Here is a 13291-nt window from a genome sequence, read left to right as displayed (position 1 = left end):
TATTTGCTAAATGGTTGGCAAACACAAACAGTACACAGGTTCGCATTTCGCAGGCAAATTAGATATTAAACATAGTCGTGGGAGAAGTGTGCTCATTACAAATTCCTAAGTTTCAAGAAAATGTATTTCTAAAATGGTATTAAAAATTTAATACTTAATGGAAAATATAAATGATACTGGTTTAACAATATCAATGAATAGGCACATTGTACATATATTTATCTTTGTATAATAGTTCTACAAACATTAATGTAAACCAAAGAAAATTAGAACTGCGTCATTATAAATAAAGAAATTTCGTATTTAATACTTCTAGGGTCGTAATACTAATAGTGAAAAGATAAATGAAATATTTTATTATTTATTATAAAATACGAAAAAAAAATCCTTAATAAGCTTTTCTTATCGTTTATCATTGCATTTAAGAGTTAAATACAGAGTTATAACTGTCTAGAAACATTTTTTAGCTATAACTGTTTTAATGTTTACAATATGTAACTTGTAGTTGGCAAGAACAACGAACATATCTAAACACATATCGTGGTATCAGTATCATCCCAATAAACACATATAAATTTACGCATTGAAACATTAACAAAAAAATTCTTATTATCCTTGGGATTCAGTATAAGAGTAACATTATTAATTCTTTCATGCACCAATTTCTAAATAAGATAAACATGTTTATATATAAGTACATATCGTAGTTCACAAAAGAGTACGATATATACGACCCAAGTGTAGCTGGAGCACTACGCAATTCAGACGTTATCTCGCCTTACAATGTCGTAAAACAGTGCAACGTCTTTCTGAGCCAACTTATTGTGTTTAGCTTTCTGCCAAACGTATGCTCTTAACTTATTTGAGACTGCCTCTACCTTTTCAGAAGATTTTCCTTTACTTAAATGAAACAATAAAATGTTTATAGATTTACGTACTTAATAGAATAAAAATAGACTGCGTCATAAAAATTGAAAGACATTGACACCTAAGAAAATGAACACATGTGATCATTATGATAATTTATACCTATATATACATATATCTATATATATATATATAAGATTACTATTTCGGAATAAATTCTATCAACTTTATCATACAGTAGTCGATTATACTAAAATATGTAGGTGTGTTCCTCAATATTTTTATAACGTTCAATTCATCATAACACAACGACGTGTCGTTTTAAAACATAAGACAATAGAAAGGGACGTGTGTAGATATTGCGTTAAACGCGAAACTCTTGTGAAAATCGACGTGCACCCTTTTCTTTATCCGTTTGCTTCTCATTTTAATTCAATTTACTGGATGAGGGAGAAAAAGTAATCTCCAGGGTTGGGTCGGGACACGCTACAGAGAGATTGGAAGTCATCGGCACAGTATTGGGACGAACTCGTATACTTTTATGGAGGTGAAAGTTTTTTATTCGCGGCAGAAGAAAAAGATTCGAGATCCATGGAACCCTCCCACATGTGGGAGGGCCACATACATACAAGAACGACTGTGAATACTAGCTTCAGAAATGAAAACATTAACAGTCCCTTCACTTCGATTCAATGAAAACAGCCTGTGGGGTCAGTGACTAAGTATATTAATACGATTTTTTAACACCATTCGTAAAAAAATACAGGAAAAGAATAAAAAGATTATTATACACGTGTTGTATAATACCAATGTATACTGCATAGATATAGTACAAAACGTGCTAATAAACCTGATAGTCATACCTATATAATATAGCGACAAATACTTTTAATCAAACTGATCAAGAAAAGAGGTAAAGTTTTTAAAATATAATTGAGAACATGTGCTGTTTACTAAAATTTTGACTTTAATACTCTCTATACTTTATTTGCCTATAGGTACATATACATAGCAACAGCCTATGAATATACAAATTGCGTGCACCTGTGGAGGTGGAGATCATAGGAAGAGCGTGAAATCAGATTTAGAAATTATTATTATTATTATTATTTGAAGGACTGGTATAATACATTATTAGCAAAGTAAATATACAATGTCTATTATTAATAATTTTGATAGAAAATTGCTACGCATACCTACTCTATAAACATTTATAAAATGTACATCTTTTTCTATCAATATTTTCTCTCTCTCCCTGACATCCGTTATTTCTGTGCTCTAGACATGTTACCAAAAAATAATTATGTTGCAAAATATTCCATACCGTAATGCAATTATGACTACTTATTATTATTACTAATCAAATTTTATTATTATACAAGCTATACCCCTAGTATTATACAAGCCTCTATCAATATTTTCTCCCTCCTAGTCGACAATAAACGTTGTAAATGTATTCTGTACTATATATTGTATAGTATATATGTATTTCTTATATAGGATCTTGTAATATAGAGTTAGGTACTTATTCTATAAGATCATTCACATATGTAGTTGGCACACAACAACCCCCCCTACACAACACTTTAATTATCATTAAAGTTATTTGTTTCGATAAAAGACTGTTCTCTCCCTGATTCGCAATTTCATTTGGGCTAGCTTTTTACTAGGCTGACCCAATTATTCTGCACACGCGCTCGAAGTCCCTCTCATCACTAAATCGGTTTTGTGTACGCCTAAAAATAACTTGGTACAAATTACGTAAAAAAAGCCTAAAAAATATATGGAATACTGTTTTTGAAACTCAGTTTTGTACGTGGTTGAACGAAATAGATTATTTTTAACTGACTTAAAAATAAAGGAAGATTTTAATTCGTTTGTGCTTTATATGCTCATTGTAATTTATTAAAATAAATTGTTTACAATTCTGTATTGTATAGTAAAGCGTAGAAGTACTATGGTTAACTTATCCAAATAGGCCTTTGAGATAAGATGGGATGGGAGTCTTCAATTTTTTTAATGAAAGGGATAATTTCCCAAACAAGTGAGCAACTAAAAACTATACGAAGTAAACAATACATTTTAAATCAGCTAATCATCCTTACAAAGTATTCTTCTTTCAATTTGCGTATTGGTGTACTTATGCAATAAATTATGCTTGGTATACTACATTACCTAATGGTAACATAAAAATAATGAAACCCTAACCTTTATCACGGCCCGGGGTTCCTTTCAAAAATGGGTGAGTAAATATTCTGAGTATGGACGATTAAAGAATGTGACCCGTATAAGTCGTTCTGTTGAGCGCTAAGTTATTTCTTCGGGTCCTTTCCGCATTTTCTTATATTTCCGTCTCCGCAGAAAATTTATTTGGGCTGGGGAAGTGTGAGTAATACCAAAACGGACCCGAATATGCGACACGCGGCACCTAATATATCACTGAGGCAAAACTTTAATCTTACCCCTCACAAGTTCGCGAACACTTACCTAAACGAAACAGAATAGAATTCACCTACACAAGTTATATGATTTTCTTATATTATCTTTACTACTATAAACTGCTTTAAGATATTCAACTATCAATAATTTAGGAACTGTACTTGTCAATCAAGTATCAATAAAACGAAGGACCTTGCGGTTAGGTCATTATATGTGGAGACGGGTTACGAAACGAAAGGAAGGTAAAGATAATAGTCGGCCGGAGTGCACTAACCTTAATTTTTGTCTGCTGGTCTTCTGCAGCTTGCGGGTTCTCTTACTTGATGTCCGAGCAAGGTATCGGGTGGCCGGTGATTACTGAACTTTAACTCTGATCTGTTTTTAATAGCACACATGATGCACTTCATAAAAATGTCGTCCCACTCACGCTTACTGCATTACCACTGCGTGAGAACGCATTTTTTTCAAAACAGAGAAAAAAAAATTGTATATTGTTGTAACTGGCTAATGAAGAAATGTTTTATATTCTAAATTTGTATTTAAATTTATAGTTCTTTTATATTACATTCTTGTTTTTGATAGTTCAATTCATTCTTTCTGTTGTCAATATGTTACTTCTCTATTATTAATATATTTTCTCCGTTTTACAAAGTCTTTTTCTTATTACTACAACACGTTATCAGCACGAGCTTAACACATTATAGGTTTTTAATTAAATTCGTGGAAGAAGACGGTTTATTGTGAATATTTTTTTTGTGAATAAGAAAAAATATTTTCTGTCAAAAATGTCACACGAAGAAAACGGAGAAAAATTTACATAGTAAGTCGAATTCATCATCTATTCCGACCTTCTGCTTACTAGTAGAGAAGGTTATTATTCATGGGTGTTTAAAATACCGAATTACTAGGATCTATGGTCAATATGCGGTTACGCTAAAAGCGATCAGACGGCCACATCAGTTATGGCATAGAATGATTAAGGTAACTAGACAAAGATATACCTAGCAGTAGATTGTGGAGCGATGGTCCACGTAGAATATGCCCAGACAACGGCCGAAGCATGGACATCGTTGATCATTATATAATGCATTTGAAGATGAATGAAGGGGAATGGGAGGTACATAGATTGTAATTAGATCGAAGATTATATAGATTAAGTCTATTAGATTATGAAAATAAAGGAATATATATATATATATATATATATATATATATATATATATAAATGGACTTTACCAAACTTAGCTGATACTGACAATGATTGTATGAATTATTATACAAGATTAATACGTTGCTGTCATATACTCCTACGAAGTCTCATTTTTGGAATCTGTCTTATGGATAAGGTATTTTATTATTAAAAGGGAATTAATTGATGGTATCTTGGAGATGACTGTCGTCCCGACCTTTGACGTAAGAAGATGAAGAGTTGTGACTAGTGCTTGAGGATTTATGGGAACTAATTGTGGGTGTTCCTGATGGCGCAAAATATGATTGTGCTGGTATTATCCACATCCCTGTGGGTATTAATTGTGGGTGTACCTGATGGTGTAACATATGGTTGTGCTGGTATTGAGACTTCGTAGGAATATATGACAGCTAACGGAATCTTTAATAATTTTGTCAATATCAGCTAAGTTTTGTAAAGTCCACATAAAGCCTAATAATATATATATTCCTCTACATTTTTTAAAATGAATCTTCGCTCTAATGCCAATGTAAATACGTCATATTCCTCTTCATCCATCTTCAAAGGCATCATGTAATGGTCAACGATGTCCATTTTACGTGGACTACTGCTTCACCGACTACCGTGAGGCATATCTTTGCAGGCGTCTTCCTATTATTCCATGCCTTGAACAATCCGCACGGTAAACACATATTGGTGACCATAGATCTTAGTAATTAGGTATTTTAAACATCCACCAAGGATACCCTTCTCTTCTAGATCTTATCTGTGCTACTAATAAGACAAAACGACGGAATTGAATTCGACTTACTTTTTCTCCGCTTCCTTCATGTGACATTTTTGACAGAAATAAAATTGCTTATTAATACAAAAAAATCACAAATTAAAATCTTTTTCTTGTTCGGATTTCTTATAATGTATTGTGCTTGTTGAAATTCGTGCTGATAACGTGTTGTAGTAATAAGAAAGAAGACTAGGTAAACGGAGAAAATATATTAATAATTGACAACAGAAAGAAATGAATTGAAGTATCAAAAACAAGAATGTAATATAAAAGAACTATAAATTCAAATAAAAAATTTAGAATATAAAATACATATCTGATAAGCCAGTTACAACACTCCTCCTTAGACCACATAGATACATATATTAAAAGAATAAAAGAAAATTATATATTATACATCAGAAAAATATAGTACTGTTTTTTTAAGATGCTATATTTTGTATAGGCAAATATTTTATATTTTCTGATGTTATTTCTTTTGATAATTTTGAATTTTTTTTGGTGATGTTATATATAATATATTTTTTTGTTATATGTAATAAAATTTTACTTTATAGACAAGATGTGTAGTAGTAAATACAATTTCATTTTTAGAATATTTCAAAAGCAGTGATATACCTCCTGATGTGTTTTAAGAAACGCATGGTAGGTATAGGATTGGCAAAATATTTATTTTTGTAATTCCTTTTTTTTATAGCTTTTTGACCATTTCTCATTAAGGGGGAGTGTTGTAACTGGCTAATGAAGAAATGTTTTATATTCTAAATTTGTATTTAAATTTATAGTTCTTTTATATTACATTCTTGTTTTTGATAGTTCAATTCATTCTTTCTGTTGTCAATATGTTAGTTCTCTATTATTAATATGTTTTCTCCGTTTTACAAAGTCTTTTTTCTTATTACTACAACATATATTAATAGCCCCAGTTTTATCTGGGCCTTTATGTACTGTTTTATGTAAAGCTGACGTGATCAAGATGGCTCTAATTTATTAGATTTTTTTTTATTCAATTGTTGCTGAAAATTTTTGTTTTTATTGAATCAATTTCGAACGCTAAAAACTAGTAGATATTGCTTAAAATACTTACTGTTATATCCACTTTGCATTATTAATTAATACAGGTTTAATGGAAGATTTACAGGAAATTGTAGCAACTAATGCATTATAGACACTATGCAGAAGACATCTAAGTAACGTTTAAAATATTTTTCATTAAACAGAATATAAGAAAAGTTATTATTTATTTATAAATTTATATAAGCACCTGTAATATTACATAGGATTGTCAATTGTGGTAGTAGGTAATGAAGATTTAATTCCATTTAATTGGATGTAGAGTTATAATCATGTTACGTAGATCAAGCTGTGGGTAATTATAGCTCATAAGTCTTTTTACCTAGTTCATTAACTCTATATTTAAATTTTGAATCACCGACGAGATTTTGCCACCGTTGCCACTAGTAAACCAAAGATAACACTGAACATGGCTTCTTCGTTCACCATGACTTTAGCAATTGATAATGCCACTACTACTATCCCATCCAATATTATGTTCGTGATTTGATATTATAATACTATCTATACCTATTATTTGCCCTATCCGTAACACGTAATGCGCACCATTAATATGTCTATTTACGTATAGTATTATGTACAAGTACGTGATACAAAAATCTTAAAAATTACTTATTATTACATTTCTCCACGGCCTATTGACTCCATTATGCCTACTTAACATTATTTAATATACTATTAACTAGGATAACAAAACATTTCAAAGAAGTAAAAGAGAGGAAAACTCGAACTAAAACCCCATATAGACGTTATATTATATTAGTACAGTAATGTACACGTCTCATGATATAGAAAACTGCTGTAAGCATTGTGTGCAACCGCTAGGTCTAATTGCTCAAAGCATTATACCTAGCGGTTATTATGTAAAAAGCAGATGATAAAAAACTACGAACGTTAAATACATACTAAGTATTACATGTATATAATAGCCTAACTTGAAACGTATCATCGTTTATTTCTAACTATGCTATTATTATTTTTTTTAATTAGATATAAAGTAATCATGTCGTAAAGTAGCTAATAAGTCCATTATGTCAGGGTAATAACATGAACGAGGTGTCAATTGAAACTTGTTTTCAAGGTGTAATATTTTAATTCAATGAACTAAGTTTACACCGCTTTCTTTTAGAGTAGAGTTCTGTAGTTTATTATTATATAATTGAAAAAAAAAACTGGTTCGATTGATGAAATATTTGTACGTACTCTAGTGTTAAGAAAACTAAAAAGTAATATATATTCATGACTGTTGTGACCTGATTAAAAAGAAAATCGTTTACACATCTTTATTATTAAGCCGAAAATAGTAGAATTCTTCTAACATTATTTGTTTAATAATACCTTAATAACGATAAATTGTAAATCTTTTTGTACCAGTAATATTATATTACTATTTCTTAGGAACAACCAAATATGGTTCTTATTTAATTTACTTTATCTAGTTAGAGATTTCATGAGGTTATGTTATGTACTTTAATTTGTAGTCTACTACCCACGAGAAACACAGTAGGAGAGGCCACCTGGCGAGAGTCACCATCGCCGTGATCGCTATAGATTGCACAAGCTACTCATTGGCTGAAGAACAGAGAGCAGGATAGTAGGAGAGTAGGAGTTGTCAGCTGGTCTAGCAGTACTCATTCGACCAACCTCCGAGGCAGGCAGGTCTTCTTTTCTCTTTTTTTCCAATTATAGTACGTCACTACATAGTATAAAACTAGTCGCTGTCGCTGTCTGTCCATATGTATGCTTAAATCTTTAAAACTACGCAACGGATTTTGAAGCAGTTTTTTTTAATAGATAAAGAGGAGAGGGATGTCGTAAATAAACACTTTTTTGCGCTTACATTGCAAACGCTGGCTGAACCCCACGAGATTGAGACAGCACTAGAGAATGAAATTTTATAAAAAAAAGAATGTAAATAACTTTTCTCAAATATTTTACTTATATAATAAATCTTAGTGCATTAACGAACACTGATATATAAGTAACATTCTAGACCAGGTATAGAGTGTGTGATTGCGTAGGTATTGAGTCAATTAGAATCCTGAATTTGATTCCAGTTTCAACAATATTAAAAATGTGTTATTAATTTATTTATTTCGTGTGTAAATCAAAGCAAATAATGAATACGATCCTCGCAGTACCTGTAATATAAAATTAATTTATATTTTATTTTTATTTATTTATGTAACTGTAGTAGCAAACAGCAAACGCCGTCTGCTCATTTGCTATAAAGTCGCAATGGGCATCTACATATATATGCATATTAACAGAGCCAACTGACATCACGTCATCATGTGATGCATGTTATCAGTATATCCCTCATACACTGCCATTTCTGATATATGCCATGCCTATATTTTCAGGCTGTATTTTGGTTTAAAGAGGGGGCAGCTACGTTACTGTTCACAGTATGTAAAAAAATGTTTACCTGTATGAAAGTTGCGTACGTAAGCTCTATCATTTTAAATGCTTTCATAACTGGAGGGCATTGAGCCTGAGTACAAGCATGCAATACCAATTGGCGCAGGTTACGATGTGGTGGTGGTAGGATCGGACACAGGTGCCAGCCGCAGTAGAATATTGCATTTGATAATTGCGATGCCTAAAAGACAGATAGACATATTTACTAACTGAGCCCCCGACTTAAACTGCAAAAAAACAAACACTGGATTTTAAGTGCACCTTACCACAATATATTAGCGAAAACTACAAACTAACGACAAACACGCAAGAATCTAACAATATTTTTATTTAAGTTTCCTAATAATAAGTAATCCATCAATTATAGATAAAACTCCATCAAGGTTTTCTCATTTATATTAAATGTACAGATAATATATTTTTATTAAATGTATAGAATTTGTATAATATGTATAGTATAATATGTATTTATCCAAACTGATTCTTTGAAATTTTTAGCTTACGTCCTTCTTTCTGCTTTAAGGACGGCAATATTTAATTTTACTTTTTTTAATTTGACACTAAAATTTTATCAGTTAATTAATTAACAGATGGCATCGTGTAAGATTCATTTATAGCTGTCGTTTGACCAGAATGTACACGTGTATGAAGTTCCAGCCACCACTAATTATACAAAGAGTCTATTTTCTTTTAAATACAACAAAATAGGTTACGAGTATCAAAAGAAATATAAAATACTAGCTGTACCTGTAAATTGTGACCTTGATCAAATAACATAAAATAGTTTTAATTAGACTATAGCCGAAACAAGTTTCATCGTTCTACTAAAAAACCGACCGTCCTTTCATACAACTTTTTATATCCGCTTTCAACCCCTTACAATCCTTTTTCGACCTAAAAAGTAGTCTGTATGTCCTTTCTCAGAGACCAAATTTCATTTAAATTAGTTCAGTAAACTACTGGCGTGAAATCGCGACAGTCAGGCGAGTTATTTTCGCATTTATAATATTGTAGTAATAAGAATTTGTATGTATATCTGAATGTCCTCAGGTACATAGCACACTTATTTATAACATTTCAGATAAAACGATTTGCCCTTCTTCTTCCGAGTACGTTCCTTCGCCAATTTTTGTCAATAAATAAAAAAATTCATGTGCATTTATGTTTCCTGCTGTCCGCGCTCTCATGTTCACTGTTCTGTTAAGTGCATGTGTGTGATGTGTCGGCAAAGGACTGAGGTCTTTTAAGCGTGATTTTATTTCGTTGGCCTTTCACCGTTCGCCGTGGTACTACTATCAATGTTTGTTTAAAATCCCCACAAAACAGGATCCGTTACGCCGCCCATAGTTTGGACATTTTGCGGATATCTCTGAGGGTTCTGTGAACCGACTCTACTACTTTTCGGTATGCCATATATACACTATGGCATATTTCTATGTACAGAAGTTCGCCCTCTACAGTTTTATCATATGTCATGTCATGAGGTCACTCATATATGTTTTATTGGCTCACAAACCTGATAAGTAATTTCACCGGCGTTGCATAAAAATAGCCCCAATAAAATGATTACAGCTGCAAAAAACAATGCAAGTTTCGTAACGTTAATTATTGTGATCTGCTTAGAAAGCTGAAACAAAATGTTTTTATTGTACTTTTTTTTATATAATAATGGTTTTATTATATTTTTATAATTAAATTAAATAAGAAAAACTCACGGCAATCTGTAGCAAAATAAACACAGCGGAACCAGTACTTAGCATTAGTTGTGAAGCTAATACAATTCCAAATGCTGCATGTACATCTTGGACTAGCCTGGCGAATAAATTAAATAAAAATAATAATCGGATTTTAAGTACTATGATTTAATAGTTCATATTTATTTATTTATTAAAACACAAATATGGCGAACTTAACTCCTTAAGGTATTTTCTCGCAGTCTACCATTGGGGAAACACAGATTTATGTGGGCAGTGCATTAAAAAATATTTATATATATAATTTAAAATAACAATGTAAAAAAACTATGAAAGAACAATGTAAGAAAATATGATTAACACATATACACAATATTTATAAATATACATAAATATACATACTAATACATATTCATATTAATACATACAATTAAATATATATACAAATCAACAGTGAATGTTTAATTCAGTGTAGGTAGAAATAATAATTTTAAACTTTGAAATTAGAAATATCACCTATGGATAGAACATGTAAGAAATTAATATTACTAAACAGGCTTTATAGCTTAAATATTATATTACACTATATGACTAATATATACTCTGTCTGCACACAAAAATTGTAATATTTTAATTATACTTAGGAGATATATTAAAAACACACTAACTTTAAAAGCTGATTATGCATTATAATTCCTTCTAAAAATCCGTTAGTTAAATTCTCTGCTGCTTTATATAAATTCCCGCTATTACTCGTTTTATCAAATTTATCCCATAATTTCTCAAAATAGCCTCGCAATGTAATAAACTTATATTTTAACATTATAAGATTAGTCATAGTATAAGAGTCCACTGATATGACCATCGTTAACATCATCATTATTACTACTAACGTAAGAAAAAATCCAAAAACATTAGCAGTTAGAGAAGTATCGTAATAAGATGGGTAGTAGGTAGTAACTGTAGAGAAATTTGAACCTGTAACCAAAATTAAATATTTCTGTAAAGTTTCATTAAATATAGGTGTGACACTTTGTCAGTTAAGGTAGGTAAAGGATATAATATACAAAGTATAGTAAGAGACTGCTAGGTACTTTTTTTATGCGGAATACGTTGACGGTGTACCAGTAAAAAGGCATGAAGTTAGGATTGTTGGGCCATCGGTAGCGGATCTGAATCTGAGCCTTAAATAATATCTATACAGATATTTAGTACTATTACTCAACTGTCTAAGTTTAGAGCGGTTTAGAAACCTGATACAACGCCATCCACAAATCCTTTGGTGCAAACTGTAACACATGCTTTGCTATGGCAGTGAAGTTTACACAAAAAAATATATTTTTTACCCCTCTTTAAGAGATGACTCTGATATATTCTATTTTGTGTTTTATATTTTGCTAATACGAATTAATATCTACTACATTTAATTTTTCTTACTTCAAATATTACTTATTTTCATACAACAGTTAATATTTCAATATTTTATTTTATTTAATGCACAAATACACAAATATAGATGCATATGGCGGACTTAAAATCTTAAGGTATTTTCTCCCAGTCAACCATTGGGCAAACAAATTTAAGTGGGCAGTGCATTTAAAAAAAATTATAGATACAATTTAAAATAGCAATGTAAAAAAACTATGATTCAGATTTAAACGAGTCCATAATTATATATAATAGGTACATAAAATTATCAGTTTATCTTCTTTCAGATTTGTACTATTGTTTCTACCCCTATATCCCGTTGGCGAAAGGATATACAAAAATGACGAAATAAGTGTTCTTGGTTTTTTTCCGAGAAGCTTGAACATTAGAGTTCATTCTTCTTACTTTGTATTTGACGTATTTCCATATAACAGATAATTCCATATTTCATGTATCTAACCCTGATTCTTTAGACAGTGCGTTAATAAATCAGTCAGGACAAAGGATATATTATAGGCCTGGGATAATCTGTTTGAGTATGTTATAGTTAGTGCGATGCAGGTGCTAACTATATATGTATATAACCAATTTACAAACCTTCAAATGATTTCTTAATAGCTTCAATAATAAAGCAAGCCAACGATACGAATACAATAAGTACATATACCGTCACATTTATCTTCACCGTCCTATACATATTTTCCATGACAAGCGGTGTTTCATATTTCTTACAATGTTCAATCATATTTTTATTTATATTTCTAATTATCTCTTTATTCGAGATTACTGTAAATATTTTCATCATCACAATAACATGAGTAACAGCGAGCGTAAATGCATCACCGGCTTCTTTTTCTGGGAAGTCACCGAAAAATACGGCAAGAATCTCCAATATTGTCAGCATAAGATACAGTGCTATCAAAATAAATGTATATAGTCTGTAAGGCCACCTCCTGTCGTCACCTAATTTTTCGCCCTCAACGAACCAAAAATTACCTGGACCCACTAAATATATACCTTTACAATATGCACTTATAATATCATAATTTCTTCCCATATTTATTATATACAAATCTCCCAAACTTCAGTTATCTGCAAAGAGTGTATTAATTAAAATATTAAAAATATGAAATAGGAACTTTATACCTTGTAAATACTTGAGTGAAGTCTATAAGTAAATTTTCTATTCTACCTGAATACTTTCGTGTTCAAAAGTATTCAGATTAATAGAAATTAAGGAGAGTAAGGTTTTTCGTACTTAGTTGTATTTATTCCCTATAATATTCCGCTCACAAAACAGACCCGTGCAAACAAATGTCGCGATACAGAATAAGTGATTACCTAACTAACTTTTCTAACTGTAAATGAAGTAATTATATAATTTTCTAACTTCTT

At 30.9% G+C, this 13291-nt stretch overlaps 1 protein-coding gene across 1 annotated transcript; it reads right to left on the bottom strand.

The window, feature by feature from the left end:
• Positions 1-8440: 8440 nt before the first annotated feature.
• Positions 8441-12953, bottom strand: LOC131846544 (uncharacterized). The gene is made up of 6 exons (XM_059195879.1): positions 12494-12953; positions 11137-11446; positions 10490-10586; positions 10291-10401; positions 8782-8955; positions 8441-8494 (listed from the first exon to the last, which is right to left on the bottom strand). Exons 1-6 carry the CDS (start codon positions 12951-12953, stop codon positions 8441-8443), a joined length of 1206 nt encoding a protein of 401 aa, XP_059051862.1.
• Positions 12954-13291: the final 338 nt, after the last annotated feature.

The sequence above is a fragment of the Achroia grisella genome, unplaced genomic scaffold, assembly GCF_030625045.1.
Source record: "Achroia grisella isolate CSIRO2021 unplaced genomic scaffold, CSIRO_AGI_Agris_v1 utg511, whole genome shotgun sequence".
Taxonomy (NCBI): domain Eukaryota; kingdom Metazoa; phylum Arthropoda; class Insecta; order Lepidoptera; family Pyralidae; genus Achroia; species Achroia grisella.
Note: the sequence above shows the minus strand (reverse complement) of the source record. Positions and strands in the feature narration are given on the sequence as shown.